Below are 19,328 nucleotides of genomic sequence, written 5' to 3'. Positions count from 1 at the left end.
TATCCTGAAGGAAAGCCAAGAATGTACTTATTAGATGAAAATGTTTACTAATGCAAATTGTTTATGCTTGGCAAAATTGGAAGTCAAATACATTTCAAATGAACTGCAAATAAAACAGCAAGTTATATTTATATTTATCTATGTATATAAAACCTATGTATAGTTTTCTGGTACATGTACTTCTGGTACACACCATTTCAAGGCAATTTTAAAAAATTCAAAGCAGCACAGTTTAAAGAATTGGTAATTCTTTGAATGGCACATAGAAGTTGTCCTCGCATAAATTAAATTAATATTTTTACATTCCCAGTCATATAAGAGAGGTTTTCCCTTTGCTCTGCAAGTTATCTTCAAATTACTTCCAAAATTCTATACATTCTGCAGTAATAAAAGCAAAGCCAAGAAAAATACTTGAAGAATGTCCATGGCTTGTTCCCTGCATAGCTACAGGTACAGCTCCCAAAGTGTTCCAAATAATTTACATTCCCTTGTACCATGATGCATTAAAGTCATTCACAGTTGTGCCTTGTGCCCTTGTTTATGTACCTGCTTCATGTTTCTAACTAGCAGTTGGCAACCCTTTCACCACACATAAACAGAAGATAAACTCTGCTGAAATAGGCAGAACCACCACTGGCATGCTTCAGAGGTTAAAAAAGTTTAATTTCCTTCAGGTCATAAGATGTATAAACATCCTTCAGAATAGTTTTAGCACAGTGGCAAAAGCTTTTAAAATAATTATTGTTCTGCTTAGTACACTGACGACTGCAAAGGACGTATTTTATATTAATTTAAAATGCACTAAATTTATTTTAACAGGGATTAACTTCAAATGATAAATTTCTCATTTTAATATGTGATGATTCGGAAAGCAACTGCTATTATAAACACAAAGTTAAGAACAAGTGAGATATAAATGGTATGTCCAGAGTCTCTGTCAAAGTGAGTATAATCGAGACAAAATTGTTCAATGGACTAAAAGATGGTGCATTGTTTTTATAGTCTTCTTAGTTTACAGATGCATTAAAAACAAAAGTACCTAAAATATTAATTTCTACAGTTGATTGCTTTAGTTTTTCAGGTTTCCAATAATTAAAAAAAAAAAAAAATTATGCTCTTGTGCTATGGCACTGTACCAAAAAGAACAGTTTTTTCCAGTTTGTTAGAAAAGAAATTAAGAGCTACTACAGAAGATAATTTGAAAGCTTTAAAATATTATATGGAATATGCAGACTAAACCAATACTGATTTTTATTTCCTACTGTCTTAGGAGGAAATTGATTTTCCTGTTTAACAGGATATCAATATAAGAAAGTCATCGTAAAGATTTTAGAATCATAGAATCATAGAATTAGCGAGGTTGGAAAAGACCTACAAGATCATCTAGTCCAACCATCCATCTACCACCAGTAACCCCACTAAACCATGTCTCTCAACGCTATATCTAAACGTTTCTTGAACACCTCCAGGGACAGTGACTCCACCACCTCCCTGGGCAGCCCATTCCAGCGCCTGACCACTCTTTCAAAAAAGTAGTGTTTCCTAATGTCCAGCCTAAATCTACCCTGGCGCAACTTGAGGCCATTCCCCCTCGTCCTGTCACCAGTTACAAGAGAGAAGAGGCCGACGCCCAGCTCACTACAACCTCCCTTCAGGTAGTTATAGAGAGCAATAAGGTCTCCCCTGAGCCTCCTCTTCTCCAGACTGAACAATCCCAGCTCCCTCAGCCGCTCCTCATAAGGCCTGTGCTACAGACCCCTCACCAGCTTCATCACCCTCCTCTGAACACGCTCCAGGGCCTCAATGTCTTTCTTGCAGTGAGGGGCCCAAAACTGGACACAGTACTCAAGGTGGGGCCTCACCAGGGCTGAGTACAGAGGGAGAATGACTTCCCTACTCCTACTGGCAACACTATTTCTGATACAAGCCAGGATGCCATTGGCCTTCTTGGCCACCTGGGCACACTGCTGGCTCATGCTCAGCCGAGCGTCGACCAATAGCCCCAGGTCCGTTTCCTCCACACAACCATCCAGCCACTCTGCCCCAAGCCTGTAGCATTGCCTGGGGTTGTTGCAGCCAAAGTGCAGGACCCGGCACTTGGTCTTGTTGAACCTCATCCCATTGGCTTCAGCCCAGAGATCCAGCCTGTCCAGATCTCTCTGCAGGGCCTCTCTACCCCCAGGCAGATCGACACTTCCTGCCAGCTTGGTGTCGTCTGCAAACTTACTGAGGGTGCTCTCAATGCCCTCATCCAGGTCATCAATAAAGATATTGAAGAGGACAGGCCCCAGCACCGATCCCTGGGGAACACCACTCATGAGTGGTCGCCAGCTGGATTTAACTCCATTAACCACCACTCTCTGGGCCCGGCCCTCCAGCCAGCTCCTTACCCAGCAAAAGGTGTACCTGTCCAAGCCACGGGCTGCCAGTTTCTCCAGGAGAATACTGTGGGAGACAGTGTTAAAGGCTTTGCTGAAGTCTAGGTAGACCACATTTTGGAGCAAAGAGTAAAGATGTAGAAGAAGAATACAAACATCTACTCAGCTGTAAAATACTCTGTAAATATCTCAGAAATCTGAGAATATTGGAACCTTCTAAATGTATTCATTATTCAATTTAAATACAGCTACTAACCAAAATATTTTCTCCCCCTCTTTCAGAGTTGATATCAGCTCCAAAAGGAGAAAGTACTAGCTAGATGTGCAAATTCACCTTCCTAGTTCAAGCTACTTGAATGTGTCTTCAAAAAATTGTAGAGAATTTTCTGGAGAAAAAAAAAAAAGATGCTCCCATTTTTCCTACTTGCTTCTCAAAAGCAAAGCAGTTTGTTGGTAAATAATTCTGCTCTGGGGATATTTCTGTTTTCATATTTCATTGAAAACTGTAGAACGCATACTGAAAAAAAGATGCAAGCATCTACAACAGAAATACTTAAGGAAAAATATTCTTTATATTTTCTACATAGCAGGTAAGAACTGTAGGCAGTTCTAAGCCATGACAATGAAATTTCCTTGATATTTGAAATGAAGATCTTAGGAACTAACTCACACTGAGAAATGGAATCTGAAGAATTTCGTTCAGTTCAGGTTTCCCAAATGTACAGCTGAATATAAAATAGCGGAGCATTTCTCAGCAGCAAGTCAATACTCAACACATGCCCCTTAACTGCTCTCGCTGGAGTCCAGAACATGTACTCACTTTCAAATGACAGAAGGACACAAAACATTCACTTTCTAAATTCGTCTTTGGTTAAAAAGCACAGGGGATAAAAGCCCTACCATTAACTCTTAAAAAAAACATGTTTAATTTTTCTGTTAATCCAGTCCCCTCTCTCCACCCCTGCCCCCAAATGAGTACTCTCCAACATTAGCAGTACTTCAATGTAAATGTCCTGTCCATCAGTAAAACTGAAATGTAAAACACAAATCTTGAACATACAAACAATCTTTTAAGTGTTTCCTTCATAAAATAAGTAAGGTAAGCTTGAAAGAGGGTGAAAAATAATCTAATTCACAGTTACACCTCAGAAACTATGAATGTCTTAAAAAGTCATTCCAGGAACTGAGAAGAAAGCCAGAGGCAGGTCACTGTATTCTGCTTCCAGCCAGACCAGGAATTATCACCTTCAAATGCAGCACGTTACCCTAATTTGAACAGAATCAAACCTTACACACAGCAACGAGGTCCTTCATTGCCCACAACTCAACGCTCATAATGGAAGTAGCGGATAGCTGTTTGGCTGACATGCAATGCTTTTAAAGCACCAGCTCCTGTGTTGAATAAATAGAAGGTATTAAAAGAAGCCTTAATGCAGCCAGATTAAAGGCCAGACCTGTCTGTCAGCAAATTGACTTGGCCTACAGCTAACCTGCCACGCTTACCTCTGAGGTACTTTCTTTGTTGCAACTGAATAAAAACACACAAATACAATGCCAGTAATCCCCATAGCATACCACACAGCTATAGGAAACACGCACAGCAATGTAAGTTTCAATACAACTAGCTCTACTTATTTGCCACCATCCTAGTTTCCAGAAGTTAAATTCTTAAGTTGCTTTTCAACAAACAGCTTGGAAGAGCTTTTATACCTGCATACATACGTGCTGAAAGTGTAAACATTTATTAACACCGATCTTGCTCAACTGATTTGACTGCACATTTGGGGTTATGACACAAATCAGCTGAATTATGTGCTTTGCTGTACTTACGTTTTCCGAAAGTGAGATGGCTATACATTTTGATGAGTTAAGTTCTGGACTGCTTAAAAATAAAATACTGCATTCAACTTGATTCAGGCTCTAAGATATAGAAATACTGTTCTTGCTGATAGATATATCAAGGTATAGCACATCTATATGTGTTATATATGTAAGCTACAATTCTTTATTAACCATTGGAAATTAAAAACAATATATATCGCTGGCCTGTTGTCCTTGGACTCTGCAATTGTATTTTAAATCTATAACGCAAATGCAATATTCCACACATAGATAAACAAACCTACCCGATTTCTTCTCACCCAACAAAACTTTCTAACAACTTTCAGGACATTTTGAAATTCCGAGTTCTGATAAATGTAATTTTTCTTGTGTAAAGTACCTTGCTATGGATTGAAACCATTAAACAATAAAAACATTATGCACACAATCAAAGCTGTATGTATCAGATATAAACGCTCAGAAATATATTTAACAAAATATTGTAACACCAAATGAGAATATGTAAATATTCATGTAATCATACGGTTGCTGTAAAGACTTTACACAACCAAACCTCTGCAAGCAGTGCTGCAGTGCAGTAAAATAATCCTAGCCATGCATTGTGGTGCCATGAATGTGCTACAGCAGAGCTGGAGGCAGTGGAAGCGCTCCTGCTGGCTCTACATAGCACTGTGGTTATAAGCCAGGTCAGGAGAAGAAAGTTTCCCCCACACAGGAAAACACAGATGGCTTAAATCAATCCCAAATTAAGCCATATACAAATTTTCAGATAAAGTCTATACAGCATCATTGGAAAACATGCATCAGTTATCCCAAGTAATTTCAGAGGCATGGAAAATTTTTGTTCTGGACATCATTTTGTCCTAGGACTCTAGAAGGGAAACAAATCCTCTCCAAGCATCAGCCTAATAGCAAGGGGCGAGAAAATCTTCTGAAAGGTACTACATTCGTTCAGAGTCAAGTGAACAGACTAAGAGCATCTCAGAAGAGTAACTGGAACAACTGAGTCTCAAATCCTTCATTCATTTCCCCTTCTGCCCAAAAGAGAGCAGGGGAAAGCATCTAAACAGCCTGTGAAATGCATGTAGCACACTTGCCTTGTCAATGTGATGGAGATAGCAGTGATATTTATCATCTCTACCAGTCATGTCTGATTGGAGATGGTGGATAGAGAAGACAATCGCTAGGAAAAATAGCAGGCATACTGGCAGTTCTTCCCCCTAATACACACAAACACCTGCAACCCATGCAGGGAGGGAGACCTGCCTCTTGCTCTGGATGAGCCAGTGTGACTATGCAAAGGGCTTGGGACCCTACAGCCATTGTTTCCTCTTCCTACAGCCGCTAGTTCCTCTTCTTACAGCCAAGAAAGATATCTGCTAAGTTACTGCATGTGTTCAAGCTTATTAACCCTAGTGAGGGTAAGGCAATTCTTTTTCTAAAATCCCACTAAGATTATCACATCTCGTCTAACAGCTTAAATGTAACAGCGAGAGTGAGAGGAATACAGAGGGACAGCAAGAAACTGAGTGAAGGAGAGAAAGTAAGTAACAGCGAGAGGGGAAGACAGCAAGGGGAGGAGGAGAAGGAGGCTGAAAGAGAGAGAAAGAGGGAGAAATGCAGTAGTGGCAAACCACCTGCCTTCAGATTCAATCCACTAGAGCTTCAGAAGCGTGACAAGCATGGACCTTCGCTAAAAAAATATCCACAGTGACACTGAGGATCTCCGCAATTTGATGCACCAACTTTTTCTCTTGTAATAAGCTATCACCATTACTCAGCCCTCCAGAGAAAAAAACAGCTTGTCACTTTGCAAACTACAGAATAACCAACTATGCAAAAATCTTTAAAAGGGAGGCACAAATGATCTTTGGTTTAAAATGTTGCAGCATTTTAAATATATCATAGTATGTCAGTCTTTTATATCAGTATTTTACAGGGAATATAAAAAAGCAACTCTCTTACAGAGTGCTCCTTTCCACGCCACAGTTTTTCCTCTAAACTTATCAACTGCTGCATTTAATTAGCAATGCAAAATGCACCTAGAGCACTAAGTTGTTTGTTATTCTTTCTTTGTTCCACAGAGTGGAAAAATAGTGTGCATTAGCAACAGTACACAAGAGGTTCTGACTGGATATAAGGAAACAATTTTTACTATGAAGATAATTAGGCATTGGAACAGGCTGCACGGAGATGTTGTGGAATGTCTGTTCCCAGGCATTTCCAAGATTTGGCTGGGACAGAGCCCAGAGCAACCTGCTCTGAACTCAGTGTTGACCCTGCTTTGTGCAGGATGATGGACTGCAGACTAGACAACCTCCCAAGATCCCTTCCAACCTGAGTGACTCCATGGTTCTGAGGCTATTGACAGAGGCACCACAGAGAACCCCAGGAATTTGGCAGAAAGTTTTCAAAATTATATATTTTTTTAAATATCCATCAGGAATCTTTTTCTAAATATCAGGTCATACCATTTATGCACAGTGCAATTAAATCAACAGCATGAGCGATGACCTTTTAGTAAATGCACTTTTAAAATAAATTTATGAAGAATATGCAATAAAAATAATCTACAGAAAATAAAAGCATTTACGTTTTGCCATATGCATTGTAAATAAACAGTGGTCTTCCACTGATTTCCTTTTATAAATATTGGTAACAGCTTAATAATTTACTGGCCACGTTAAATGTGTTCCTTCATAAAGGGTATTTCCTATTAACATCATGTCCCGTTCTTGGAAATGCTTGTAGCTGTTCAGGCAGACTAAACCCATACAGCCTGAGAAAGCAGCTGCAGTACATACACGCATGCAGTCAGTGCTCTGCAGGTGCAACACATCCTCACCTTGAGATTGGGTTTTGACAGCAGTTTCAGCAGTTCTCTGATCTCGCTGTTCAGCGGCTTGCTCTGCAGCTCCTCAGCCAGCTGTGGGGGAGATTGAATTGACATGGAGACCGTTAGAAAGGCATTGTTTTACCCAGTGCATCAGTGACAACCAAGAATCTATCTTGTTCAAGGTTATTACTTTCCAGTGCGTTCAAACAGAAGCCGGCATGAAGAAAAACATCATCAATCACCATGCTTCTCTTTCTGGCCCTCAGCGGACCAGATTTAAGCCAGGCCTTTCGGCTCAGTTTAACACAAGTAATCATTTCTGGCAACAGTGCAGCCAGATCACATTCTGATTTATAGCAATGAGGGCAAATCCCAGCACTTCATTTAAGTGAATGGTCCTTCGCGTGCAGACAAAGGACTGCTTGTAAAAATGACTGGATCAAACTTTGACACTGTCTATAAAAAACAGTTTCGAATGAGGTGGTGAAATCCACACTGCTTCCAAAAACCCACAGTAGCCGTGCTGTTTAGGAGTGGGATAAGAAAGCAAAGTGCCTCTACAGTGCAAGCAATCTGAACCTTTTATTATGTTTACACATACACTGGAAGCAGCTTGTTAAATGTGAAGCAGGTTAAACATAATATAGTTTATAACAGGTCATCAGCAATCCAAGCCCCTAAAATGCACAGACTATGTCCTAACAACAAGGTCAGTAATTTATGTTTGGTTATATTACAAAATTGTGGTTTGGTGAACAATAGAGCAGCAGTCTAACTTTTAATCCCATGGCTATTTGGCTCATGTTTTTAGTTTTTCTTATCATGACATTCTCAGCTAATTTGGACTCAAGAGGCATATTTTACTACAGGATTTCAGACTTGAACTATTTTTCCAGAAGAAGGAAAAACTAAAACATATTTCAGAGCACTGAGCTTTAGTTTAAGATTCTGAAGCTACATGGCTCATAATCCAAAATGTGATTTCAGATAATCACTCATTTTCTTTGCACTAAATCACTATCATAAAAGATAATTCTTCTAAGAAAAATTGGTTATTCGGAGTAAGTAATTTTATTCATCTAGCTTAATTTTAAAGTCTTACTTGCAATTTATGTAAGTTTTCAATATAAACTTGTATAGAAGTACATTTTGCATAATTACATATAAAAGACAAGTCTAGAAGCAGTTGCAGGTAACATTAAGCATGGTTTGAATACTTTTTTTAACCTTCAACAGCAGGCTAATAGAACTGACAGAAAAATTCTGCACGTACACTCCCATAGCCTTATACCTATAATTTATAGACAAAAACGTTCACGTACCTCAATGTTAATCTTAACATCATTTGTGTAATCATACAGAAAGATTAGAAAACAATTGCTGCAGGGAAGGTCAGAATGAAATACATTCATGCACATAAAGCCAAATACTGAGGTAATCTGACTGCAATTTAGTCTGCATGTTCTATGGAAAAGCTCTGCAAAACTGACAATAACCTGTGATAGGAATGACAGCAGTTCAATGACACAGGTTTCCCTTTGCTCTTTTTTCCTTCTTTACCTTCTCATCACAGAATAAAATCTATTAATTTGTGTTTTATTGATCAGGACTAGCAATCAGTCAATAAGAATGACTGCCTCAGTATTTCTCTCTCGGATGACGTGTACGAGCAGTTGTAAACTGAGCTCTTTGCTCCAACAGTGCAAACGTAAATGCAGGTACGTAAGGTTTAGAACAGCAAGAGAAAGAATATTTTGTTATTGCTTTAACAGATGTTCAAACCTCATCGTAATTTAGAAAATACTTGTTCAGAGATGAAAAAATTAAAAATTTGTTTTCACTCACATAATTTATAAGAGTTTTCCAAATACTCCCATAAGAGTCCTAAAGGCACATGTAACACCTTGCTATATCCAGAGAAACAGGAAGACAGAACTACGTTACCAGATCTGCAAACTCCCATCACCAGAGCTGCTTGCTTGCTTCTAGCAGCTTTCGACTGGATTTTTATTGTTTTATTTTTACTGTTGCTAGCAGCAATACAAGCAATATGGAATATTTCGGATCACCTCACAAGCCAAAGACTGCAGGAGGAGCAGTCAGAGAAACTCTTCTAAGATTCTCTGTTAAAAGATCCACAACATTTTACCAAGTCTTTTATGAAAACTTCCCGCTTTGAAAGGGGGAAAATAAAACAGAGGAGATGGGCAGATTTGGAGAGAGGTTGGAGAGATGGGGAACACCGTGGTTAGAGAGTTTGAAGTTTCTTGAGGAAGTTCTGAAACTTCTTTTGTCAGTTCTGCATTTCTAGCAGCCTAGAGGCATTACCTGAAGTACACATCTATAGTTTCAACAACATTTATATGATTTGCTTGAAATCAAGAGAACTGCATCAGACACTGCTGCTCCAAAATAACAGGCAAACAGAATCTCTGATGGAAAATTCACTGTAACAGTCATCAACAGTGAGGCGTGCGAAGGAACGGCAGCTAGGAAAACAAAAGCCTTCAGAAAATAAGCCCAGTCACAATTGCTACCTCTAAAATTGATTCAAAAAATTAATATCAAATGGAAGAATAAAAATACACTCCTTAAATAGTTTCTAGTTACATGAGCAGCATCCCAAATTCAGGTTTTATATAGGAAATATGCACTTGAAAGTAAGAATATCTCCTTCTTTGATTAACTATAGAAATAGGGGGAAAAAAACAGTAATTTAAAGCCAATGGAAATATGGTGTTATATCACCAACATGCACTACAGTCACTGAAGCTGACATTTGGTCAGACGAAACAGGGCCAAAAACCGAGTAACGCTTCAATCGTCAAACTCCATGCATTCGGTTTGTACAAAAATCACCGTATGTAAATCCACTTCCTCAAAGTTTGCTGATAGATACTCAAACACACAAAATCCTGCAAAATGCCAGCCTGGCTTCAGCTGCCAGAGGACATCCCAGTTCCATAGGACGGTGCCCACAAAAGCAGCTGTTCAAACGCACGTAAGCAAAAACAAAATGTCTGCAGTAGGATCATTAAAAAAAAAAAAGCTATGCTTGGAAACAGCAGATGTCTGGAGATATTCATGTCCCAACATACATACGTTTTAAAAATACTGTCACGTATAAATATGCATAATGATACATCCACAGAGTAGGGAAAAAAAACCTGACCTCTCTTAACTGAAGAGTGAGAGACTACTTCAGTTTGGGGATATCCAACACTCCATATTTTAAATGGACCTGAACAAAGAATGAGGTTGCTCCGCATTTCTGAAAATATCAAGAATTATGTTTTGCATCCAAAAATAAGAAATGATTCCTATTAAGAATTTTAGCTCAGAGATCCATAAAACAAATGTTAACAAGGATTATTAATATGTCATCAGGAACTTAATGAAGAGAATTTCAACCAGGTTTCTAATTTTCGAAATTACTATCAACATTATTCAAAACTACTTGAAGGTTAAAAAAATATTACTAATATATGCCTGATGTCAAAACTGATGCATTATTATATTTGGTATGTTATAGGATATAGCTCTCCTCCTACTGAAGTATGATTAAATTACATAATAACTCTTTTTCAGTAGACTTCAAATGTTTAATTTAGTTTTTTCTTTAAAATGTTATCATTCTACATTTACAACATTAACAATTTGTATAATTTCAAAAGCTATGAATTACATTAAAAAATGGTTAAGATTTTAAAACATCTATAAAATATTTGAAGTTTCAAACATGCTGTATTTGAAACAGATCCTAATACATATGCCCTTTTCCAAAAAAACAACCAGAGATCATCAAGTGCAACAAAGATTTCTGGATTTCACCTAAACCACAGTTTATTAAACATTTCTCTGTCCTGGCCTACCTCAGGTTCAGTCATAGTTTATACAGGTGTGCGCACAATTCATCTGAATCCTAGAATTAACCAAATAGAAAGAAATGGCTGGTTGGATTTTTTTTCTTTAAAATAAAAATTATAGTAACAGGAAATTAACTACTCCATCAATGCTGACCACTTCTACAATTTATTTTTTGGTTATGAAGGTAATTTGGAAAGCTCCAATATCCATAAATCACTACTGTACTTTCTCTTAAATAGCTTTTGTGTGTTGTTTTCTGGTTGCCTTTTTTTTTTTTTAACAAGCCTTCTTCTTAGGCATTTCATATGCTTCATTTCTGTAGTATTATCTGTCATTTTTCATGCTCTGTCAGCAGCACTGCTATCTCATTTGTCTTTATTTTTCCAAAGCATTCCTCTTGCCTGTGACTTTCTCAAAACACTAATAGTTGACAGCTTTTTCCCTCCCAGTAGAATTCCAACCTGTAATTTCTATTACGTAGTTACTAAAGCAGAACAAGAGGCTATCTAACATGCAGTGTTTTTATAACAGGCAAGTGAATAAAAATCAAAGTAATATCAGCAACAAGCCTGGTGATGACAGCACCTTTGGAAACATTTGCAGCTTCTTATGATTTCAGCTCAGAGGATTACATTCATATGTTTGCACTATGAGGAGCTCTGCTTGCAGACAGTTTTTTGGGAGACTTGGTACCAGTGATCTCAGCAGGGGACACTTACATCATCTGCCAAGGCTGCTGCACCGTGGAGTATGGGCACAGGGTTCTGTTTTTCATAATAATGCAGTTTTTCATGAATCTAGAAGACAATAGTGCAAAATGATCAGTTTATTTAGCAGCATGAGAAACATTACAAAACATCCCTGTTGAGCTAACCGATCTGTTGAGTGCCTGTAACTAGAGAAACATCCTTAGAGTAACCTACAGGCAGCAACCATGTACATGTAATTCATCATCATCCTCTGCTGAAGTGCTAAGAATATGAAATCAGATGGAAAAAATGCTCAGTATGTAGACCAATCCACAGAAAAACTAAACATTTGTGATTTTTCTCTCCCAGCTTTCTACGTCCATATTTCTAACATATTGCTTTAAGTATCAATTACGTTTTATATTGCTGCTGAAAACACAAAGCACAAAGTGTTTATCCCCAAGATGGATATAAAAAGCCCTGTAAATTATGATTTATGAAGTGAAATAATAGCCTGCCACCCACATCTTGACAGACAGCTTGGTGGAGTGGCTGCCGTCATTAGAATAATTCAGAAACAAGGGTAAAGTAGTGCTAATATGAACTCTAACACATTTGAAAGAAAAAGGCAGTCCTTCAGCAAGTTAAAGTCAGTTAGGAGCATATAAAGTTTTTAATGAGGAGTCATCAACATTAAAAATGCAGCATGTTTCAGGTCTCTCAAAAGGGGAAAGGATATACCATCACTTAAATATACAACCTCTTCCCTCCTCCACAAGTCATTCATTTCAAAATTTAGAATTTTTCCAGTGTGAAAGCTTAAATGAGCCAAAATATTTTAAAGCTTCTAACAAGTTTCTGAGAAGTTATTTCAGAATGACATAGAGTGATATATTACGCCTCCAATTTCATTTACATGATTTTCCTCAAGATACACAGATGTACAATTCTGAATTCAAATAAAAACAGAAGACAATAGTAGTCTGAACTGATGCAAATGCATCTCACCCCAAGGTTACTACTTTAGTCCCGCTGCTTTGAAGAAGGCATGGCCTCCAGATGCTTGGAGGAGTTGCAGAAGCAGCAGTATTTGTGCTCGGCAAGGGGACGTGAGGTCTGGCAAGGACCACTGGACTCAGCGCTCTGCTGAGGAGCCCCTCATATCCTTGGGGTATGGGACCCCGACGATGCCTCACACCCCCCCCCCCCCCCCTGCACACCACTGGGAGAGGAACGGGTCAGACGACAGGCAGTGAGGACCGCTGTAATGAGCAATCAACGCAGTCCTCCTCATACCAACAGCACTCCACATGGTCTAGGTTGTTTCTGTGTCACGCTGTTTCCTCCAGCCTTCCCTCCTCTCACACTCTTCCTCCGCTGACTTGCACACCTGCCACCCTTGCACATCTCCCCAGCCCCTTCTTTGGGATTCCATCTGAGCTCCTAACAACTACACCCCCAGCAAGGTCATGCCATGCAAATGATGCTTGTTGCTTATATAGTTTTCTGATGGGCTTCATAACAATTCCTAAGCCTATACTTGCTTTTACTCATTTAGCCTACAGGACTAAAGATCACCCTGAAGTAAAGGCCATCTGACACTTGTTGATGCAATGTGGCCTAAAAAGGTCCAAGCCACAGCTGATTCCTTCACCATTCCCGTAACCTGGGTAAGACAATTTCTCTAAGTGATATGCTAGAGGACTTAAGTTCTGAAACGCCAAGATGAAGCTTGAAGAAAAAATACTCGCTATTGTAAAATGATCTCTTCTGAACAGGATTAGTAGAATCTAAACGCAAGGCAGCATTTTCTCCGGAACATGAGTCTGAACTGTACGCAGCTTATGTAGACATTGTTTACTCTGAAAAGTAAAAGTAATCCATACTGGATGAAGTATAAGTGACTGGAAAACATCATATTTCTAGCATACAAAGCGCACAAACTAAACAGAACAAGGAGCAGCAGCTCCCTGAGTTTAGCAGAAATTTGATTTTCTTAGACTGTGAACTTGAGCGACTAAAAGGCGTAATAAATCAAACTCAAATCCATCATTTTCTTGATTGCTTTCACCAACACGTTGATTTTTTCCAGGCTGAGCTTCCATCAACTTCAAGGTTAGAAGCTGTCTCCTCTGCTACCTTCTTGCTCAAAGAAAACAGAGAAGCCACTTCCAATGAAGCTGGCTTTACACCAGACAACCTAAAAGCATCTTTATCAGTGAAATTTTATAAGATGCCAGGACATTCCTGTAAAATGTGTTATTAAATTGTGAATTTAGGCAACTAAAACTAGGTTTATAAGAGGAGTTCTAAAACAAATTAATAGCTCTCTCTTTGACCAGCAGAAGGCTGAAAACAAATTTTTATTTTCCTAACAGTGAATATCAGAATTCAGCTAAGCATTTAAGAAAATTAGTAAGATTTTAACTGATTATGGAGGAGTTACAGAGAGTAACTGCCTAATCAAGTCTGGTGCAAACAACCACGGCTAATCAAGAAAGCGAGAAAATCTAACTGTAATTACAGAACAGTTCTGGATGTCAAGCTTTGCTGCATTGGAGTAGAAGTTTTACTCATTTGCTGTAACAGCATTACGACCGCTTTTAGTGAGAAGCCTTACACATTCTCTGGAAAAAGACAATGCATCCTCGGCGCACTTCCATTCAAGTTGCAACACAGGTGTTTTTTTCCTAAAAACATCTGATGTGATTTAATGGGCAGTGTTTTGCCTTGCTTGTTAAAGGAATTGCAGTATGCGTTTTAATCAGATCTTCATGCGACAATATCTTTTACTTCTTTGTAATACGAAGGAGTTGCATAAGCAAATCTTAAAAGAACACTGTTCTTTGCACTGTTCTTTGCTGCAATCAGTGCACAATACAGGAATTCCTTTTCAGATAAGTATAAAATTAACATTATATCATAAAAACTTCCTAGTGCTCTCCTACAGATACCGCCTACCTCTAACTTCTGGGTAACCCATGCATTCATAATTTATGCAGTGCTTACATATAATTGCTTCCTGAATGCACTGACACAGGCAATTTGGTGCAGTTCAATAGGTAAAGCAAAAGTTTCAGCGAAGCACAAACATATTTTCAGGTAGCTCCTTCTCTCCAGGTGTCCAGAAATGCGTTCCAAGATGACCTGCTCCATAATTTCCCCACAGATCACGGTAAGGCTGACCCACATTGTATTTTTGTCCTGTTTTGAAGATGCCTTTCATCTGTTATCTTTCAAGGATAACAGAGCAAACTTGTACACTCACCCATAGCCTTTGAATTTCCCAGAACTTCAGGGTGATGGACAACCACATTTATTACTGCCACCTTCAAAAACCTGCCATGCACACTGCCAAACTTTTTGGAAACTTCTCCACATGCTGTCCTTCAGTTAATTATTTCTTCAAATTCAAGATTTGTAAATCATGCTAATATATCCGTAACTAACATTATACTTCCAAAACTCAATTCTTACATAACTAGAACTTAAATTTTTAATATGTAGATTTAGCAGCAGCATTGATGAGAATGAAGATGGTTCAAGCTCTGCAAACTGAGCTGAAAAGCAAAATGGAACAGTAATTCAAGCACTATGTCCCTTTGCAAATGTCACAGAATGAAATTCAGCAGTAGCACCAATTACAACCATCCTGAAACACTTTTGAGAGAAGTAGGGGAGTGGATTCAATATGGAAGAAAAGAAAGCATTTACTATGTAGGATAAAGCATTTCATATTTGCAACCATCTATTCGAGCTCCACTCAGAAGTATTCTACTTAATAGGAAAGCCAAAGTTGTCTTGTGTTCTGCTCTAGATGTCCAGTAACTTTAATGCTATTGTCATCTCTCTAGTAGAAACCTACAGAACCTATGGGGAGTCTAAGCCTGTGTAATGCTTTAAAAAATAGAAAATATAGTGCGTATGTTTCAACTTCTTTTGACATTTAAGTGTAAATCTGGAACCCTGAAAGTGTCTCTTCACAGATGAGACAGAGTCTGTTAAAGCAAGAGTTATGTATTGTAAATAAAACATGTAAAGCTGTTCTGCTGAACAGATGGCTAAGTTGCTGGAGTTTTTTTTTTGTGGGTTTTTTTGACTTTTTTTTTATGATGACCTATCCCTTTCACCACAGGGTTTTTTGGGTACACTTAGGAGGCTCTGCAAACACTGACAATGTATTCACTCCAGAGAAACATCCCAAAAGGGAGGAATAATCATTTGCAAAAGTATACAATTTCAGCATATTCTTAGGCAAGGGAAATTGTGTCTGAATTTTCCCAAAGAGACTGAATTAAGATTTCTATAACAAAGTAAAGTGGAATTAAGTTTTCTGCAGTGTCCTCAGTCTTGACTATTTCAAAATCCACAGAGAATGTTCTGAGTCAGAAAAACTAGTACCTTGAGCAAAGAATCCTACCACACAAGTTTAGTTTCTTCTTCAGATTTCTTACATTCCAGGTACATATCATTGGGCTGAGAAAACACAGGGAAGAGGACACCCCTGCTCCTACGGGGATGGAATCCCCCTAATACAAGAATAATTTTACTAATATTTAGTGGGGTCTGACACAATTGTGTAAGCAGGACTTTTCTGAAAGGCTTTACACAGGACAAAACAGTAATTTCAAAGCCACAAATGACAAACCAGATTGAGTAGCCTGTAGCTGTACTACAGTCCAAGATTTACCAGAAATCCAGCAGAAAGCTTTCACCTACAAAGTTGCTGGAAAACTTAAGTTGGAGCACCAAAATGGACCAGATGACTTTTACTTGTTATATGCATTGATCAACCTATCTTTATTTTATGAGGAAACAGCAAAGAAAGTAAACACAACATTTGTGAAGAAAACACACACTGTGTTACACTGTAATGGTGCCATGCAAGATTTAGAGCCCACAGGTGATCCTTGTTTGGAAAGGGTATGCAATGAACATTGGTGGTGGCGAGACTACAAGGAAGCAAAATGCAGGAAGGACACAAATTCAAAACAAAGATCAGGAGAGGAATAAGGAGTAAACAGGAGACGAAGTTAGTCTTTTTAATTGGTGTAAGTAAAGAATATACGTGTAAGAATACTTTATCAAATATTTATAACCCCCAAAACACAGCACCAACATCAGTGAACCATACTAGCACATAAAAGACAAAGAAGCCAACAGATCTTTGTAAGAATATTCTTCCAAGTGCACAGTTGTGCCACTAACTACTCACAGACATGTCAACACCTCTGGATAAGAGCTTTTTTTTTTTTTTTACATCAATGACAGCACCCTGACAGTTCACAGCAAAGATGATTTTGTGGGAAGTTTGTACTGACAATCATGCAAAGACAGAGAGCAATTCCATATCACACCAAAAGTTTCTGTCCTGTTCCTAGTTATATAAACACTCCCTTATCTGGGGATGATCTTGCTGGTTGAGATATCTCAGTACGGAGATAAGATACCTACAAAATTTGGCTAATTATGTGTACGTGTGAAAACATGCAACAGTCTGTATGTAATGCAAAAGAATGACTGCACTGAGGAACCAGTCACCACACCATAGTCACCATTTCTGGGGTTTTATTCCAGACTAGCCTAGTTAGGTCTAGTCTGCCAAACAATTGTTAGCAGATAATCTTGTTTAGTTTCATCAGAAAGGAATCCAGCTCCTGTACTGGATTACTGATGCTTGCTGACACAAACCAAAGCAGCACAAGCTGAAAAGGTAGGTAATTGCCTTTAAAAAATGCACTCCAGATCCGAACTGGAATGCCACATCTACTAAGCATCAAGATGCATGTAGAAAACAAGCACTAAGAATGTTGTTGTATAAAGTCCATAAGAGTAGAGAGAATATCTCCCTCAACTGCTCTCTTTGTTACATAATTCCTAGCATATCAGCAACAGAAGTATCTGAAATAAATGCCCTGAAAAAAAGCCACACAACTTCTGTACCATTTGGGTAGTTGCTTGCATGGATGCATAACAAAAGATTCTCTTAATGTGGAGAATCTGTTAATGGTTCATCAAAATTTCAATTTAATGAATGGTTTACAAAGAAGTCTTTAATTCCACTAGTGGCACCACAAATGGGGGAAATGCAACCACAGAGAGGACCATGTTTACTATGAGAAGCCACAGCTCATATACAGAACAGCAGAAGAAGGCAGAAGAGAAACTTGTCAGGCAGTTAGTGCCCATTCTGGCTCCACGTGTCCTGCATCTGCAGTGACTGGAGCAAGAGAAATCATTCCAGACCCAGACTTCAACACACGCGTGACCTCAAAGAACACACTTACGAACAATCCCAACATTTACACAGATTTCAAGATGAGGATTAGGGTTTCATTTGATCACTAACGACACTAGCTTAACTTTGAGATTTAGACAGCGAGTTTACTGTCTGAGCTTACTAACAACTTTAGTCAAGGTAAAATGAAGTACTTAGAATAAAAAATCAAGAAATGAAAAAGAAATGAAATGAAGGGCTATCATGAAACAAATGAAAATAGCTATAAAAGCATTGCAGAACCAAATTTTCATGTTATCTATGTTGAAAGAGCATGCATGTTATGCTTGATGTAGAATTCTCATTAAAACATCATTTAATTCCCTTCTTTTCTGCTCTCAGAATCCTAATGTACCACATGAAAGGAACCAGAAGAGTTTTGGTTTTTTTTGCCTTATTTTCATCATTTAGTGGGTATCTACAAGTCTGTTTACACAATGCAGAAATATGGGTTGAATGCAAAATTATTCATCTTTTTCCAAACCTTCCTATTGTACTTATCATTGCAGCATCGCCATGCTAATGAACATAAATATAAGAATAACTGTGCGCTATGATGAACATATGAAGTGCAGGAAAACTAAGCAGTAAAACAAATGCAAATTCACATCAAATACTCAACACATTACCTTGAAAACTGACTTTCTCAGAACACATATAGCTTTTAAATCAAATTCTACTCAGGCCAATTGACTTCAATTACAGTTAAGAGGCACAGAATATTGCTAAAATTTATCATTACGTGTTTTAGAAAAGACAAACAAAATAAAAATGCATAAATCATAGCTACCTACTCTAAGTTCGTAAAGAAAATTTCATCCCCAATAATGATATTAAATTGCCTCAAATATAAAACAAAAGTTCCAGGGTATGAGCCAATATTATAAGATAGTGAGTAACTGATTTTCTGCTTCATCACCACATTCCTGAATGACAGTCCGTCAATTCTCTATTTGTAAATGGAAAAGTAGCATTTCCTTCCTTAATGTGTGGTTAAAAGCAAGACCAAGTAAGTACTATGAAAATAGCATGCCACAAATGTCCTTTTGTTTGGGTAACATGGAATGTGTTGGTGTAGCTGATGAAGAGCAAATACATTCATCAGGAAGAAAGGAACAGATTAATCTTAAAGTTTTACGTTTAATATGGAAATTTCGCCAACATGACTTCCTACATAAACATACAGAAACTGAACAGTACAATTTCAGAAAACAAAAGAGGCCACGTACACGATAGCAACCTCACTTAACCTTTTCTTTGCCCATAGCCTGGTACTCAAAGGTAAGTTCTACAGATTTCTAACGATACACTTCAGGTAAGGCTTGCTCATGAAACAAAATTCTACCAACAGTCTTTCATGGCACCTTCTCAGGGATGTAAGTACTATGCACAAAACACGTAGAGCACACGAACACAAAACACTGAAATATGCAAAACCA

General features: G+C 38.2%; 1 protein-coding gene across 4 annotated transcripts in view; it reads right to left on the bottom strand.

Annotated features, from left to right (window-relative positions):
* Nucleotides 1–19,328, bottom strand: part of MPP7 (membrane palmitoylated protein 7) — a 149,096-nt gene that overhangs the window by 56,875 nt on the left and 72,893 nt on the right. For 2 of the 4 annotated variants that reach the window (XM_021386558.1, XM_021386559.1), the window contains exons 5-6: nt 11,643–11,720; nt 7,066–7,146 (exon numbers count right to left, since the gene is read on the bottom strand). In XM_021386558.1, the coding sequence (XP_021242233.1) occupies nt 7,066–7,146; nt 11,643–11,720 (159 nt within the window). Of the gene's footprint in view, nt 1–7,065; nt 7,147–10,928; nt 10,959–11,642; nt 11,721–19,328 lie in introns of those variants that run through there. The other 2 variants (XM_021386561.1, XM_021386560.1) reach the window with 2 other exon arrangements.

This window comes from Numida meleagris, chromosome 2 (genome assembly GCF_002078875.1).
Source record: "Numida meleagris isolate 19003 breed g44 Domestic line chromosome 2, NumMel1.0, whole genome shotgun sequence".
Classification (NCBI taxonomy): domain Eukaryota; kingdom Metazoa; phylum Chordata; class Aves; order Galliformes; family Numididae; genus Numida; species Numida meleagris.
The sequence above is the reverse complement of the archived record's forward strand: the minus strand, read 5'-3'. Positions and strand labels throughout refer to the sequence as shown.